At 63.3% G+C, this 16,185-nt stretch overlaps 1 protein-coding gene across 1 annotated transcript; it reads right to left on the bottom strand.

Moving 5' to 3' along the window:
- On the bottom strand, positions 1 to 7,664 carry RBBP8NL (RBBP8 N-terminal like; the record flags this gene model as incomplete). Its single annotated transcript, XM_080716470.1, has 11 exons — positions 1 to 177; positions 1,926 to 2,012; positions 2,596 to 3,307; positions 3,885 to 4,051; positions 4,203 to 4,285; positions 4,408 to 4,565; positions 4,745 to 4,817; positions 5,741 to 5,853; positions 6,051 to 6,146; positions 6,587 to 6,629; positions 7,604 to 7,664. The coding sequence occupies 11 exons, from the start codon at positions 7,662 to 7,664 to the stop codon at positions 1 to 3; spliced, it is 1,770 nt and encodes a 589-aa protein (XP_080572596.1).
- Between the last annotated feature and the right edge of the window lie 8,521 nt (positions 7,665 to 16,185).

Here is a 16,185-nt window from a genome sequence, read left to right as displayed (position 1 = left end):
TCAGCTGGACAGCCACTTCTGAGCAGGTGACTTTGGCCGGGCTGGGCTAGGTCTCCTCCCGGCAGCTGGTGCAGGGCGAGGGGCTGCGGTCCTTGGTGTCCCTTGGGCTCCCGGCGCCCTCGGCTGCTGCCAGCGCCTCCCTTGGCTTCTTTTTCCCCTGGGGCAGCTTCTTGGAGGCTGTGGAAGTAGACTGGAGTCAGGCAGAGGCTGCGGGTGGCCTCGTGTCCTCTGTCCAGGGGAGGTAAGCCGGCCACCCTGCTCTAAACTGCAGCGAACTCCTGGAGCAGGTGGCCATGGGAGGGGGCCTCAACTCGGAACCTCCTCTTGCTTTGTGGAGGGCCGGGACGTGCAGAGTCCCCGGCACACTGCCCCCAGGCCTCCACGGGCTGGGGCTGATATCAGGGCCAGGGACATCGGGCCCGGGGGTGCCCACCGGGGACCTGCTAAGATGTGAGACCCAAAGCCTGTTCCTGGCCCCTGCACCAGCCCCGTGACCTTGGACAAATTACCTTGCCTCTCTAGCCTCAGTTTCCCACCGGTGACACTGATTATTCTACCTGCTTGGCAGGGCCAGGGGTCCACAGCAGTAGCCTCTCTGATCTACCCACTCTCGGTGGCACAGACACAATACCTTGGTCTTGAGTTCTGTGCTGCCCTGCCAGGCAGAGAGATGCCCAGCACATGCAGGGCATGGGCCACACCAGGTGGTGTCGTGGGAGCGGGTGGTATCCCAGGGGCCTGCTAGGAGCCCCCTGCCAGCCATCCCTGGCCTGGACTAGCTGAGAGGGTGGGGGGCTGGCTCGGCTCAGCATGGAGCTGGGAGCTGACGTCCTTAGATGCTGGGGACAGTCCCCAGCCGGGCAGTTTCTGCGGATGCACAACAGGAAGTGCCTACATTTGGGGCGGCAGGTGCACCGGCCCCTCCACCTTAGCAAAGGCCACTGCAATGACTTTCGGGCAGCTAAGGCGTGCTGGGGTGGCCACGGCCCCGCCTGCCCGGTCGTAGGCCTGCTTGCACAAACACCAGGGCCACATGATTATCAGCTCAGGTGTTCAAAGGCTCTGCCATGGTGGCCAAGCAGGAAGCGGGAAGTTGTCCTGATCCTCTGGGACCAGGGACCTGGCTCCTCAGGCCTTATCGAGAGCGGCCGAGCCAGAGGTGCCACCCTGGGTGAACAGCTGGGCAGCCCCCAATTCCAGGCAGAGACACGCTCCCCATGCCCAGAAGACCTGCCTGTTTGCTTGAGGGGGGACAAGAAGGTGCAGGGGTGCCATCCCTGGGGGCTGTGTATGGACCAGTATGCGCCTTCTTTCTGGACCACCTCCAGACCTATTTTATATTTTATTTGGAAACAGAGTCTCACTAAGCTGCTGAGGCTTCGAACCCGCAATCCTCCTGTCTCAGCCTCCCAAGCGCTGGGATTACAAGCGTGCGCCACCACGCCCAGCCTGGGCCTTTTACTCTTACTCCCTTGAAGTCTCATGGAGCACCAGGGTCAGCCCATCTACAGGTGAGGGAGCTGAGTCTCAGGGTGCGCAGCGAGGAGGCCAGGACTCCAGGGTCACCCCGGGCCCCTCCTCCTAAGAAGCCTGCATGGAGAGCTGCTCTGGGCCCTGCTGGCCTGGAGACACCATTCTCCAAGTGGCCAGGAGGAGAGTGGCTGGGACGCTGGTGCTGTGCCCCCGACCCCAGCTGGCCTCCTGGTACCTTGACCCGCTGGCTCTGACACCCGCTTCCTCTTCGGCTGCAGACCTCGCTGGTGTTCCTCGGTGCAGAGACTCCTGTGGCCCTCCTCCGGCAAGCTCTGCGTGGCATCTGCTGTAGGGCTCAGGCCCGCCTGGGCAGGAGAGGCCACACTTAGGGCGAGGAATGCCCCATCCCCATCCTGGGCCAGGGCCCACACGAGCCCGTGCCTGGGACCCACCTCGCTGTCCGAGGTGTCCGGTTCGTCTAGTTCATTCCACTCTGGCCTCTGTGCTGTGGCCCTGCTGGGCTCTGAAAGATGCAGGGGCTGGGGTCAGCCAGGCTGGTGGCCCCAGAGCCCCTGAGCCTGTCTGGCTAGGATGGTGGTTGGGGACCACGCTGCAGGTGAAGACACAGATGCCCTGGGGCATCTGCTGATCAGAGGCAGGCTGGGGGGTGAACTTGGCTCTGCCTCTCCAGTGCCCACCTCTGGGCCCCTGCGCCTCCCTCCCCTCCGCGGTACCGCTTCCTGCTGGACCCTGGGTGTCCACTCTACCTGGTGGCCCATCAGTGGCCGGCCCCTGCCGGTGGGGCACTGGCCTTGGCCTTCTTCCAGCCTCGCCATCAAGAGAGGGCAGCCTGGGGTTAGGCTCTTGGGCGGTGTGTGGGGGATCCTGGAGGAGGCAAGGAAGTGGCTTGAATGTTTTGGGGGTGCCCATGCCCCCACTCAGCCCTGGACACAGCCCACAGGCCATCTGAGGCTGCACTTGGGCACCCCCTTTCTTTTCTAGGTGGTGGGGGCAGCTGGCTTTTTGGGCAGAGGTCAATGAGCGCCCTAAGCAGAGGTGTAGGGCCTGGGGAGGGAACAGAGGGGAGGACAGAATGGGGCTGTGTTAGCACTGGGCCCTTACCATGGGAGTGGTGGGGTCTTCTGACTCTGGCACGCAGGTTTCCTTGGTGCCGTTGCTGAGTACCCGGGGGCTGCAGGTCAGGGGTACGGACTCAGTTCCTCGGCATGGCTCGGGGCTGGGGGTGTAGGCAACTGTGGGGCTGAGCGATGCCGGCTGGCTAGTGGATTTAGGGGCGTCCCGGCCCCGGCCTCGTTCCGAGAGGTCCAGGGGTTTGTCTGGGGCACAGTCCTGGGTGGCTGTGCCCTCCTTCCTCCGGGGGCTGCCTGGGTCTGTGGGCGGCAGGCGCCACCCGCCAGGCAGGGCTGTTGCGGTCAGAGTTGCCCCGGGCACCTCCCTCTCGGGGCTGTCGCAGTCTGAGCCTAGGGGTGGGGAGGGTGGTGTCTCCCCGGGTGTGGGTGTGCCCCTCAGGCGGGTACTGTCTGCCCGCGCCCGTGCCCGCAGCTGTTGCTGAGCCAGGAGCAGGTGCAGTGCTCCCTCCAGTCTCGGGTCCTGCATGCCCACCAGGCTGCTGGGCAGCCCCAGCAGGCCTGTGGACTCCTCCCAAGCCTCGGCCTCCACGGCCTTCTGGCCCCAGTCCCGGGGGCTGCTGCGGGGGGTCCTCAGGGGCAGGGGCAGGGGCAGGTGTCGGTGCAGGGGCAGGCGGCGGTCGGCCTGCAGAGAGCGCTTCAGGGACTCGTAGGCCATGGCGGAGGACCGGGTGGCCCGCAGGAAGCTGTGGGGAGGAGAAGCCATTGACTGTAGCCCTTGGTGGTGTGACTGGCTGAGTGAGTGCCGAGAGGGAGGGACAGCAGGCCCCCCATTTCACAGGCGAGGAAACTGAGTCCTGGAGATGCCAGGCCAGATGCCCAAGGCCACACGCCGGAGGGAGAGGGTAGCCCCAGCCCCTGGCTCTGAGGGCCATGCAGTGTGGAGAGTGTGGGGTGGATCGGAGGAGGCCGGCGCCTGGACACCGAGTCCTCTGCCTCTTCCTGGTAGGATGGACGACCGCAGGAGCATCAGCCCCCCCCCCCCAGTGCAGGTCCACCCCCGCACGGCCCCACTCCCTCGCTCAGAGGCTCGCAGGGTCCTTCGAGAGCCTGCCCATGGTGTGGCCCTCTCTGTGGCTCCTGTGTCCCTGGGACTTGGCCACTCAGAGGGGAGCCTTGTACCAGGAAGGATGCCCAGAAAAGCCGAGCCAGAGAACAACAGAGGTTCCCGGAGGGATAGTGAGGAGGACTGCTGGTCTCTTATAAGGACAGGGCCAGAGTCAGAGGTGGTAGCCGCTCCCGGGGGTGGGGTGGAGGCCTCACCTGTCCAGGGGCAGGCCGTGCTCGTAGGTTGGGCTGGGTGGGCTGCTCCTGGTGGCCTGCAGCGGGGGTGTCCCGTTGGCAGAGCTGCGGTCAGCTGGGCAGGCCTGGGACCCGGGTCGTACCACGGCGACGGTCGCGTGGAGCTGGTTGGCGATGCGCTGGGGGCTCTGCGCAGGGTGGACTGGTCAGCCTGGCCAGGATGCCCCACCTGGCCTCCCACGTCAGGTGGAGCTCAGAATCCCTGCCTGGGTCTGGAGGCCGGAGTGCTGAGCAGGAGGATGGCTGCCGAGTGCGGTGGACTCAGGCTCTCGCTCTTACCATATCTGGGGCCCGTGGCTCAGGCAGACTGGCATCTGGGGAGATTTTGGCCACCGGAGGAGTTCTGTAGCCCACCGGCTTTTCTGTGGGCGGAGAAGCAGTGGAAGACAGCTGGGGGCCGGGGCCGGGCTGCTCAGCCCCCAGAAGGAGGGCTCCACGGCCCCGTGGGTGCCCAGCTTCATGGACTCTCCCCGTTCCACAGTACCTTCCCCCCGTGGCCCCATGCCCAGCTGGTCTTCGTCAGCCTCCTTGTGGCCTCCCGGTGGCTTCTCAGGGATGGCCTTCCAGCCACCGGGGGATGGGAACAGCAGGGGCGAGGGGGAGTCGGCACCGCCCTCCCTGGCCAGGGGCTCAGGCCTGTCTCTGGAGGGGAGGCAAGGACGGGGCACGTGAGGGCCAACGGTGGGCGCCCGGGGAAACCAGAAACAGCAGGCACCCTGCTGGGGCCAGCCCTGTGGGGAGGCAGGCGGCCACCGATGGTGCCTTGACGTCCCGCCATCAAGGGTCCGGTGGGCGTGTCCAGGCCCGCCCCTCCCACTCACTCGAGGCCGCGCAGCCGCTTCACCTCCTCCTTCAGCATCCTGTTCTCCTCTTTCAGCCCGTTCATCTCGTTGGCTGCAGAAGGCAGCAGTTAGCAGAGTGGCCAGGGACGGGAGGGGCCGCGGGGGGCACAAGGGATCTCTTTACCAGGGCCCCCCTTTTTCCTTTTTTTGTGGTATTGGGGATGGAACCCAGGGGCATTCTACCTCCGAGCTATACCCCCAGCCCTATTTTCATTATTTATTTATTTATTTATTTGTGGTACTGGGGTTCCTGGAAGCCCTTCTACCTCCGGGCTACACTCCCAGACCTATTTTTACATTTTTATTTGGAAACAGGGTCTCCTAAGCCAGCGCACGTGGCTGGCTTTGAACCTGCGTGATCCTCCTGTCTCCGCCTCCCAAGCGCGGGGATTACAAGCGTGTGCCACCACGCCCGGCGCATTCTTTATTTTGAAACAGGGTCTCACTGAGTTGCAGAGGGCCTCACTAAGTAGCTGAGGCTGTCCGCAAACCGCGATGCTCCAGTCTCAGCCTCCCGTGTGCTGGGATGACCAGCGTGCCCACTGTGCCCGGTCCTCAGCCTCCCGTGTGCTGGGATGACCAGCGTGCCCACTGTGCCCGGTCCTCTCTTTTTTCTTGCTCCCAGCCACATCCCTAGCACTTGGTCCAGGACCTGGCTAGCATACAGCAGGTGCCATATATATGCACGCTACCCAAGTGGATGATCAGATTTCCCAGCCTTGAGGTTTGGAAACGTGCCCCCTGCAGAGTGTCCCTGGTGCCCCCCCCCCAAGAGAAAGGGGGCGTCTCCTTTGTTATCAGTGGGCGGGGAGAAGCCCAGGCTGCTCCCAGGGGGAGGAGGGGGTGAGGCCCCCGCAGGCCAGTGAGGAGCTCAGGCTGGCTGGGCGCTTTGTACCCTCCTCCTCCCTCAGCGTGGGGCTGGCTGCCTCCCCGTCCCCAGCCCTGGGTCACCACCCCGCGGGACGCCGGGCTCACTGAGGACGCAGATGCGCTGCAGGGTCTGCAGGTGGGAGCTCTCGAACTCCAGCTGCTTCTTCCTGGCCAGCTCCTGGGTGACCATGCAGCGGTCGCACAGGCCGGCCCGCAGCCTGCGGGCGGGGGCAAGAGGCTGCGCTGAGAGGGGAGCCCGCCCTGCCTGGCCCCACCCTGAGCCTAGTGTGCAGTCAACTGAGCTTAGGGAGGAGTCTTAAGAGCAGGGTCCACTAAGGCGCTGAGGGGTCCTGCAGCGGAGAAACCTGGCTGCAGGAGGTTCTCAAACTCACTTGCTGGCTGGGGACCCACTCACCTGTTCTCCAGCACCCGCAGGTTCTCCTTTAGGGCCTTCTGCTGTTCCCTGAGCTGCTGGTTCTTGGTGAAGAGCTCCTCCACCCGCTGTGCATCCCTGTGGGGGAAGCAGCCGAGGCGTGCTGACCCAGCACAGCCTGGGCCGGGTGGGGCCTGCTCAGGGCGCCTGTCTGTAGGGACCTGCCCCGGGCGTGGGCCTAGCCCCCTGCTCCCGGACCTGGGCTGTCCCTCCGCCACCTGGCAACTCTGCCTGGTCCACCTGCTACCTGCTCAGCTATGGCACAGGAGAGCTGAAGCGTGGTCAGAGATTGGGCATGAGGAGCCAGGCCTGCAGGCTGTCCCAAGCAGACAGGCCGTATCTTGGGCCGCTTGTGGCCGACATCCTGGTCTCCCGCGCACCCGGGGCCCAGTCTGCTCCACCCTCATGTGCTGTGTGATCTTGGCCAAAGGTCCCCCCGTGCTGAGCCCAGTTTTCCTTCTTGCCCGTGGCTCCGGGGATGCCGCGAGCCCTGGCTGCCCTCGTCTAGGCCGACTCACCGGCACCGCTCTGAGTTCAGTTCCAGGAGCTTGTTCTGCAGGCCTGGAGGAGTGAGCAGAGACGGGTGGCAGGTCAGGCCCAGCCCCGCCGCTCCCCCGCAGCCACAAGCTGGCATCTGTGCCCAGCCGTCACGCGGGGCCCTCTACGAATGGCTGCCACCTGCCCTCTGTCTGGGGCCGCTGCTGGGACGCCTGGCCCCAGGTTCGTCTGTGGCTGGCGGAGGCTGGGGTCTGTGGTCTGGGCCCAGCCCCTCCCCTGTCCAGGGGTGTCTGGCTCTAGAACCTGTCTGGAGGCTGGTAGGGACCCCAGAGCTGGAAATGCCGGCCTCCTGGTAAGGCAGAGGGGTCAGGAGGGGCTGTTTTTTGGGGCTGCTGGTGTGAGACTAACAGGCTTCCAGGAAGACCCAAAAGATCCTTCTCACAGCGTGTGTGTGACCCAGCGAGGGCCTGGGCCACCTCCCTCGGTACTCAGTAAGTTCCCAGCCCCACTGGACTCTTGAGAGGGCCTGGGGGGCTGTCCAGGAGTGGTAACCCTGCCCTGGCCGGGGTAGACAGTGTGTGGGACCTGAGGCATGTCCTGGCAGGAGGGGAGAATTTCAGCTCAGGGTCCTGGACGCTCTGACGGGCCTCAGGAGCCGTGTCCTCCGTCCCTGAAGTGCACCTCATTCTGGGAGCCTCCAGGACCCCTCTGAGCTTTGCTTCTGCCCGAGTGGCCTGGCCTCCAGGAGAACCCAACATGGCCACACTCGAAGGCTGGGCCCAGCAGGTGGCTGGGAGGTGCTGGGGCAGCCTGGGTTGTGCCCCTCCCCCGGGCCACCCTCTGGCCATCCGAGGACCCCTGCCTGAGAGCAGCCCTCAGCTGAGTCTGTGCCCAGCCACTCTCAGCTTGGGATCTGGGCCTCGGCTCACTTCCTGGCTAGAAAGAAGGGGCCCAGATGTGTTGAGTGGGGGGCAGGGGACAGGCAGGAGCCATCCCCCGGGGCCGGGGGCTGTGGGCCTCCATGCCCAGCTGCTCACCCAGGACCTCCTTCTCGTGGACGTCCTTCAGCCGATTCAGAGACTCCACGAAGGTCTCCATGGCTCCCGGGCCGGCCTCTCCGCGGGTTGGGGGTGCGCACGGCCGTGCCTCTACTGCCCCTTTGTCTCCAGCCTGGTGAGCGGTGCGAGATGGTCACCTGAGGAAGGCCACGGTCGTGGAGCCCAGCCACAGACTGGGAGGCGCGCTGCCTGCCTGTGTGGGCTCAGAGCCATACGGTGCTGGGGCCCAGGCCCCACAGGCAGATGCAGACTGCGCAGCCTGTCCCCTGGGGAGGGGCTGGAGGAGGCGAGGGTCCCATGGCGGTGAGCACCAGCCCCTCTGAGCCACTCTGTCCCCCGAAAGGTGTCCACCGTCTGTCCCCATGGTGGCCTGGAGCAGTGGATGAGCCGGAGCCAGGACTCTCGGAGCAAGAGCCCCGCCTGACCCCGCCGTCTGTCAAGGCCTGGCAGCCCCTTTGCCCCCACCCTCCAGCCCACAGCTCAGGGGGCAGGGCAGCCCTGTCTTTTCACAGGTGCACATTCACAGAGGCACACACATCCATGCACACGCGCACACACGCAGACAGCACATGCAGGCACCAAACACACCCATGAAGACACAGAGCCACAGCATGCACAGTACCTGTGCACAAGCACAGGCCTATGGGTATGCACACACAGGCGTACAGACACACGCACACCTGCTTAGGTACCTGCTGATGTGCAGACTTACACACAAGGCGTGTGTGTACACACATAGCCATGCAGACACACACGCATGTGTACAGGCACGTTCCAACACACAGACATGCATCATATGCAGTATGTGTGTACATGCATGAGCCGGTATGCACACACAGATATGCAAGCAGTTAAGCGTCTGCACACCAGGTGGAAGCTGGGCTCCTGGGGCAGGGGGCCGGGCCAGGGCAGCGGGCACATGGGGAAGGGTGGGCGCCAGGTCCCTGGGTGTGGCGAAGGACGGGACACCAGGAGGTGGGCTCCTTACACACACTGCAGACCCGCTTGGGCTCTGGGGCACCCCAGATCTTGTGAGGTGGTGGGGTGGCAGCGGGTGGCTCTGTCTGGTGGGTAAGGGCTCTGGGGACGAGAATAGGAGCCCCCATGCCCCCGCTGAGGCTGGGGGCCTGCGCTTGCCGATGGGATGCCCTATAGGCCACGGTGGCAACTCTGGGCCCGGGGACCAGGCTCACCCAGCTCCCTGTATCTCACCGTTCATGAGAATGCTGGTCCGTTTCCTGAGCCCCACACATGCGTCCCTGGCCATGCCTTCTCACCCTGACCACACCGCTGGGAGCCTCTATCCACACGGGGAAACTGAGGGTGAAAGTGGTCACTCCTGGCCTGCTCACTGGGAGGACGTGGGAGCTGGACTTGAGCCCCGGCTGTAGGGCCCCGGCTGGGTGCTTTCCTGGTGGCCCTGGGGCTCGGGAGGGGAGACGGGGCTGGGGCTTGTTACAAGGGCTGCTGCCAGGCTGGGCGAGCAGGACCAGGAGGGATGAACTACAGCACCCGAGAGTCCACCGACTCGCCCAGCGGCGGCTCTCCCCTGGCCCCAGAGCCTGCCTGCCGCGTGGACTGGGCCGAGGCCTGTAGAGGATCGCCAAGGAGAGGCCGCAGGCTGCGGGTCCACCTGGGGCACTGCTCCCAGCGGCGGGGCCTGGTCCCCGCCCACCCGAGGGCTCCTTCCGGTCTTCCTCCTAACCACAGCAGCCCTGCCTAGCTCTTCCGCTCAAAGTCTTCAAAGGACAGTGGGTGGGAAATCTTCCTCTGCATAGGCAGGCAGTGTGGAGCCAGACTTACAGCAGGGTGAGGCACCGCATCCTGCCGGGACTCCCATGCTTCCCGTTGGGGCCTGTGGCCACGATGGAACGGGGCGGGCCCCTAGCCTGCGGACAGCACTGCTGCGAGGTGACAGGACTTCCCAGGAGGACAGGTGGCAGCGCCAGTGTCCTGGACTTCTTTCTGCCTTTGGGATGGCTCAGCCTCCACCCTCCTGGAGTGTTGGGGGTCCAGGGTGGAGCCCCCACCCGGGGCATAGTCTGCAAGCCTGGGTGTGTTGGGGTGGAGGTGGGCGGTGTGCAAGGAAAGCCCACAGGCCTATGCCCAGCAACCTCCAGCCGCGGCCAGCCCAGCCGCCCTTGCCGGGAACCTGGCCTATGCTTGGCTTGCCGAGTGTAGCTGGGGTGCGGGGAACTCTGAAGGTGGGGTGGGGTATCCCCAGATCCAGGCCTGGGTTGGGAGCTGCAGGGGTGAGGGGCTGGGTCGATGCCTCTGGCCTGGGGGCTGCACAGGAGACGGTGGTGAGACCTTTGGGGGCTCATCACCCAGGGGTACCTCACCTCTCCGACTCTGGATGTCCCAGCTAGGAGGTTCCTTCTGGGGCTGAGCCCCCCCAAAGGAACTCGTACGAGGGCAGGGTGATCACCTGGGCCCTACTTGCTGATGGAATCATTGGAAGCAGACTGACTAGCTCTCAGACGCTCCCAGGGCGCAGGGCCTTGGTCTCTGCCAAGCTCCCTGTATCTCACCGTTCATGAGAATGCTGGTCCGTTGGGACCAGCATTTGGGATGAGCTCACAGCGCCTGAGGTGGGGTTCTGCCCGCAGTCAAAGCCGCTGAGCAGCGGGCCTGCCTGGCCTGGGCTGCACCCGCTGCCGGGGCTGTGCAGCAGGCCCCGTACCCACGCCTGGCGGCGGCTGGAACCCAAACCAGTGTCTCCCTCACCAGGACTGCCTGCGCATCCCACTGTGCTGGAACCTTCCCTACACCATCCAGCTGTGTCCTCCCCAGGAACAGTCATGCTGCAGGCCTGCCTGACCTCCAGGTCCCCACCTGCCTTCCAGGGCCCCGCTCCCTCCCAGGGCTCCACCTGCCCCTCAAGTGCCCCTGCCCCTGGGGGTCCCACAGCTGTCCCCAGGGTGGCCAGTCAGAGGAGGCGGATGTTTCCACTACTGATCCCAGCCAGCTGGCGTCTCAGTGCCCCAGAGGGTGTTTCCCCAAGCTGGCAGGCATCAATCTGGGCAGAAGCTAAAGGCATGGGTTTAGGTGTGATTCCTGTCCGTCTTTTCCTGTGTGGCCTCAGGCGAGTTGCTTTACCTCTCTGAGCCATTTCCTTATCTGGGGGTAATAGTGTGCCCCGCCCCGTATCAAGTGTTGTGAGGTTCCCACCAGGTATTTCAGGTTCCAGGTGAGGCAGGCTCTGCAGGAGCCCTGCAGGTGGCCTGTGCTGAGTGCACCCAGAGGGAGCCCTGTTTTAGTTAGTGCCCTGATGGCCAGCAGGCTGCCAAGAGGAGCCCTCCTCCCAGGACAAACTCAAATCGCATGGCCAGAAGACCTTCTGCAGGAAAAGTCCCCCAGGTCCAGGGCAAAGGCCTGGGATGGCACAGGGAGGGGACCGTGTTCACGGGAGCCTCGCTTTGAGGCCATGGTCTTGGTGGCTATGCCCAGGGAGGTGCCACCTTCCAGCGCCACAGCCCCCAATAGGATGGGGCACGGTTTGACCTAGGGCCAAGCCCCCTGGTGCTCAGCAAGCACCTGAGCCTGTGCTGTTGGGGGCATCGGCTGGCCCCTGCTCCTTCAAAGGTGCTGGTGCAAAGGAGCTGCCTGGCTTCATGGCCCTGAGGGCTCTGCTCAGGATCCCACCTACCTCCCGCCGCTGCTACTTGGGCCAGGCGCGCTGTCGGAGCCCATGAGTGTTTATGGAGACCTGCTGCGTGCTCGGGGCCCAAGCCCGCATGGCCGTCGAGCTGGTGCTGCCTGTCCCAGTTTACAGACCCAGACACTGAGACTCAGAGCAGGAGAGGGACCTAGTGGGGCAGGATTCAAACTGGGTCTGACTGGCTCCGGTGTCTCCTCCCTCCCTCATGGGGCTTCTGCAGGGATGGCAGAGCCTCTCCCTCGGTGACTCTGGCCGAGTCCCTGGCCTGGCTATACCTCAGTTTACCCACCCACAAAACAGGTGGTGGTGAGGCCTGGCCCAGGGTGTGAAGGCCACAAGTGCCCGGCCAGAGAGGTGCTCTAGTCATGATGGGTCTCTGGGCCAGCCAGCCTGTGAAGGGGCCCCGCCACGTGCCAGGACCCCACAGGGTCCATGGCCGCACACCCTGTGTTATAGGAAGAAGCTGAGGCCCAGAGAGATGTCGCCTGTCCACGGTCACCAGCAACCAAGGCACAGCCAGGACGCAAACAGGGCCTCCCAGCAGCCTCCTGGGCTAATTCAGGGCCACACTCACAAAGGGGTCTGCCTGGCCACGTCGGACCTTCTCCAACACACACAGGCCCATGATAGGTGCACACGCGTGTGACAGCCCTCCCACACATGTGGACAGCAGCACTCCCCCACAGAAGCCCACGTGTGCACACACGCCAACCAACCAGACCACGCACAGCCTGCCGCGGGCCCGGGGTGAGCTGCAGCCCGGGTGCCTGTGCACACCTGAGCAGGCGTCTCAGGTAGCTGCGGCTGCAACTTGACTCCTCAGGGATGGGCTGGCCCTCCATGCCCTCCTGGGCCTGGGGGCAGGGGCTGCTCACACAGCCTCTCACAGACACCGAGGGGGCTTCCCACCGCCCCCACCGGCCCCCGTGCCCACGAGCAGAGGTGTCTGTGCCGTCTTCAACCTGCCTGACCTCAGCAGCAGGCAGTGGAGACATCCAGGATGGAGGTCCAGCTTGCTCCTGAGCCCTTGAGCCCTTCAGCGGACCCCGGAGCTTCCTGGGGCCACGGTGCCGGGCCAGCCCAGGCTTCCCTCTCTGCACCCGGCCCCCGGCAGGAAGCCCACGGAGTCCTCCTCCTTACTCAGTCCCCAGGACCAGGCACCCGGAGCAGGTGGCCCGTGTCCCCGTGCAGCCTAGAGGTCCAGGGCCGCCCACCTGCCCCGGCTGCTGCCTCTGGCTCAGGAGTCTGAGGGCCCTCCAGCCCCGTGGTGAGCACCCCCAGGGGCCCCGGCCCAGCAGCCCCGCCAGCTGCCCCGCTTGGAGTCACCAGGTACTCACATGGCCCCTTGCCCTGCCGCGACCTCCGGGGGCGTCTGTTCCGGCCCCAGTGCTCTCTACCCGGGAGAGATAGGACTGAGCACTGCGTGAACTTGCACAAGCAAGACAGAATTTTGGCCAAACCCGCTTGACCGGTTTCCCCTTCTCCCATCCCGGAGCAGAAAGGAGGCAGGGACGGCCCAAAGCCGCCGGGCGGGTTCTGCCATCTCCGGGAAAGCGGCAGAACAGGCCGGGCCTGCAGCACATAGAGATGGGATTGTTTCCCCATAATCGCCGCCTGCCCTGTGCACCGCCAAGCCGCCAAGCCTGTGACCGCGAGCACCAGCGGCCGGGCAGAGGGTGGCCCGAGGGCGGCGGGGAATACGGGGGACATGGGCCGGGCCGAGGCAGAGACGGCAGGCTGAGGATGAGGGGGAGCACTCTGGCCCGGGCAGCAGGAGGGCTGCCCCCAGCCCGCTCACCTGGGCTCACCCCTGGGTGGGTGAAAGTCCCTGTCTGTGACTTGGGGACAGAAAGCCCAGGGTCCGTGAACACCCTGCTCCATTCTCCTCCCTGGGAGAGGGGCTTCTGCGGGCGATGGAGGTGGGCAGGGGCTGAGCCTGGGTCTGCCCAAGCTCTGTGCTGGCCCAGGTGGGTGGGCATCTCCAGGCCCCAGGGCAGGCTGGGTGTCCTAGCCAGGTGGAGCTTGGGTGACAAGTGGGGGGGGGGGCTGGCCTGGCCGGGTGCTGGAGGAGCCAGGTGTGTGTGGTGTTTGTTCTCAGGACAATGGCGTGTGGCCGCTCTCACCTGGAGCAGAGCAGCCTCTGAGGGCTGTGGATACCCCCCCTCCAGCCCCGCCATCCTGGGCTCCCAGCCTTTGCACAGAAGCAGGGCCTCCTGGGTCCCTGGGGCCACAGGAGGAGGCAGCCAGGCTCCCTCAAGGCCCCAGGTGGCCTTCGGCATGCAGGCCTCGGAGCAGGAGGACCTGGGGCCCGGCCAGCAGGTGAGGCTGGAGGACAGGGCACCCGGACTTCCTGTTCCCTCCTGGCTGCCCACAGCTGGCCCTGCGCTTGTGCTGAGGGCCGGACCATCTCTGGCCCCACGATGGCCCCCTGGGCTGGACTCTGGGAAGGAGGTGTGGTTAGCAAGGGGTCACCCAGAGTCTGGCCAGGCCATGGGGCGTCGCGGATGCCTGCCTGTCCCCTCCTGGTGGGCCCTTTCTGAGAGGTGGCCGCCACCACAGGCATATCGCAGGGAGGGAGTGGGCGTGGCCAGCACGGTCCCAGTGTGTGGGGAATGTGTGTGTGTGCGAGTGTCTGCGTGTGTGTGTTCATGTGTCTGCGTGTGGGCAAGGATGGGTGTTGCAATCCTTTTGCTGTGGTCTGTTCCTGTGCCCCCAATTCAGACGTTGAAATTCTAACTCGAGGCTGTTGCTGGGGTTGGGATGCAGTCAGTGATGATACCAGGAGGTGGCGCCCTGCTGTGTGGGATGGGCGCCCTGATAAAGGGACCCAGAAACTCCTGGCCCCTCCCTCCGGGAGGAAGAGGTGGTCTTTGTAGAAGGAGCTGGCCTCACCAGGCGGGGACTCCTGTCTGTGACAGGCAGGGCTCTCTCTGTGCCTGGTCCATGGCATCCTGGACCAAGCCCCTCTGCTATAGCCGTGTGCACAGTGGTCAGCGGCTGGCCCTCGCTGTGCGTGCTCCCTGCGTGGCCCTGTGCGTGTGGCTGGGCGAACGTCTGGGCCGTCTTTGTAGGCAGGAGAGGCCCCATCCCCGGCAGGGCTGACCCCCCTACCATTCTGAGGCAAGGCTGGCCGTGTAGACCCTGGTTCTCTGCCTTGCTGTCCCGGCCCCAGCCCAGCCAGGACTGAATCCTGATTTTGCCCCTGAAGAGCTGGGCCACCTTGGGCCAACCGCTCTGAGCCAGGGCTTGACTTGCAGAGGGGCTTCCTCGGCCACTCTGGAGGAGTGCTGAGGCGGCAGGCAGAGTCCTGGCCAGGGCCTGCCCCGGGGTCTCCGCAGTGGGCCTCTTCCTGCCGGGTGAGGGCATGGGTGGGGCTCTTACTGGACAACGGCAGGGTTTCTCAAAGGTAAACACACTGCCCTGCAGCTCAGAGGCCTGGTGTGTCCCAGGAGTGGGGCTCATGAGCGCCCCAGCTGAACAGGTCAGGGAGTAAACGAAGGGTCAGCCGGTGACGGAGACTGCTGGTGAGAGCCTGCAGAGGACAGGGCTGGGCGGACCAGAAGTCCAGAAGGGAACTCCCAGCCGAGGGGCCCCGAGCAGGCCTGGGTGGGGTGCACAGGCCCAGGGAAAGCTTTGGGGGAAATGGAAACTCTGCTTCCTGTGAGGTTGAATGCGGGAGGATCCATTTGGACACCTGTCACTGTATAAAGACTAAGAAATTTATTTCATGAAAATTATGCTTCAATAAGGTTCGTTTTACTTATTTATTTTTTATTTTATTTTATTTTTTTGTGTGTGGTACTGGGGATGGAACCCAGGGGCATTGTACCTCCGAGCTACATCTCCAACTCTATTTTTTAGTCTTGTTATTTATTTTTATTTTTATTTTTTTCAGTACTGCAGATGGAACCCAGGGGCATTCTACTTCTGAGCTACACCCCCAGCTCTATTTTTTATTCCTTATTTTGAAATCAGATCTCACTGAGTTGCAAAGGGCCTCACTAAGTAGCTGAGGCTGTCTGCGAACCATAATCCTCCGGTCTCAGCCTCCTAAACGCTGAGATTACAAGCGTTCGCCACCATGCCCAGATAGTCTTTTTATTTTTGAAACGGGGTCTCACTGATTTGCGAAGGGCCTCACTAAGCAGCTGAGGCTGTCTGGGAACCGAGATCCTCCGCCCTCCACCTTCTGAATGTTGGGATTACAAGTGTGCGCCACCATCCCCGGCTCTTGATTTTTTTTTTTTTTTCCTTTAGATGATATCTTGTGTGTGTGTGTGTGGTTCTGGGGATTGAATCCAGGGACGTTCTATCTCCAAGCCACCTCCTAGCCCTATTTTATTTTTTGAAACAGGATCTCCTAAGTTGCTGACGCTGGGCTTAAACCTGCAATCCTCCGGTTTTAGCCTTCCAATTACTTTTAGTAATTGGAAGGCTAAAATTTGTTTCTAAAACTAAATCTGGTTCTAAAACTAAAACTAAAAATTAAACTAAGACTAAAATTAAAAAAATTAAAAATAAAAATGTTTCTAAAACTAAAATTAAAAAGGGCTAGGGGTATAGTTCAGAGGTAGAATGCCCCTGGATTCAATTGCTAGTACCATAAAAGAAAAGAAATGAAAAGAAAAGGAAAGAAACTCTTTAGCGCAGTGTTAGGGTTTAGAAAACACAGAGTGTTCCCTGTCCCTCCCCATGCCCTGCCCGATGCCCCGTAGGCACAGCCTCCCCATCACAGCCAGCCTGCCTCTCAAGGTGCTATTTTGCCAGCGTTGAGCCAACGCTGGCCACTGCTGTAACCTAACTCTCTGGGGTAAATACCTAGGAACCTGGCTGTGGATTGTATGGCGAGAATCTGTTTGGTTTTGTAACAATAAAGTTGATTAAAGATCCCAAGCACTCC

This window comes from Muscardinus avellanarius (assembly GCF_963383645.1).
Source record: "Muscardinus avellanarius genome assembly, chromosome: 19".
Taxonomy (NCBI): Eukaryota; Metazoa; Chordata; class Mammalia; order Rodentia; family Gliridae; genus Muscardinus; species Muscardinus avellanarius.
Note: the sequence above shows the minus strand (reverse complement) of the source record. Positions and strands in the feature narration are given on the sequence as shown.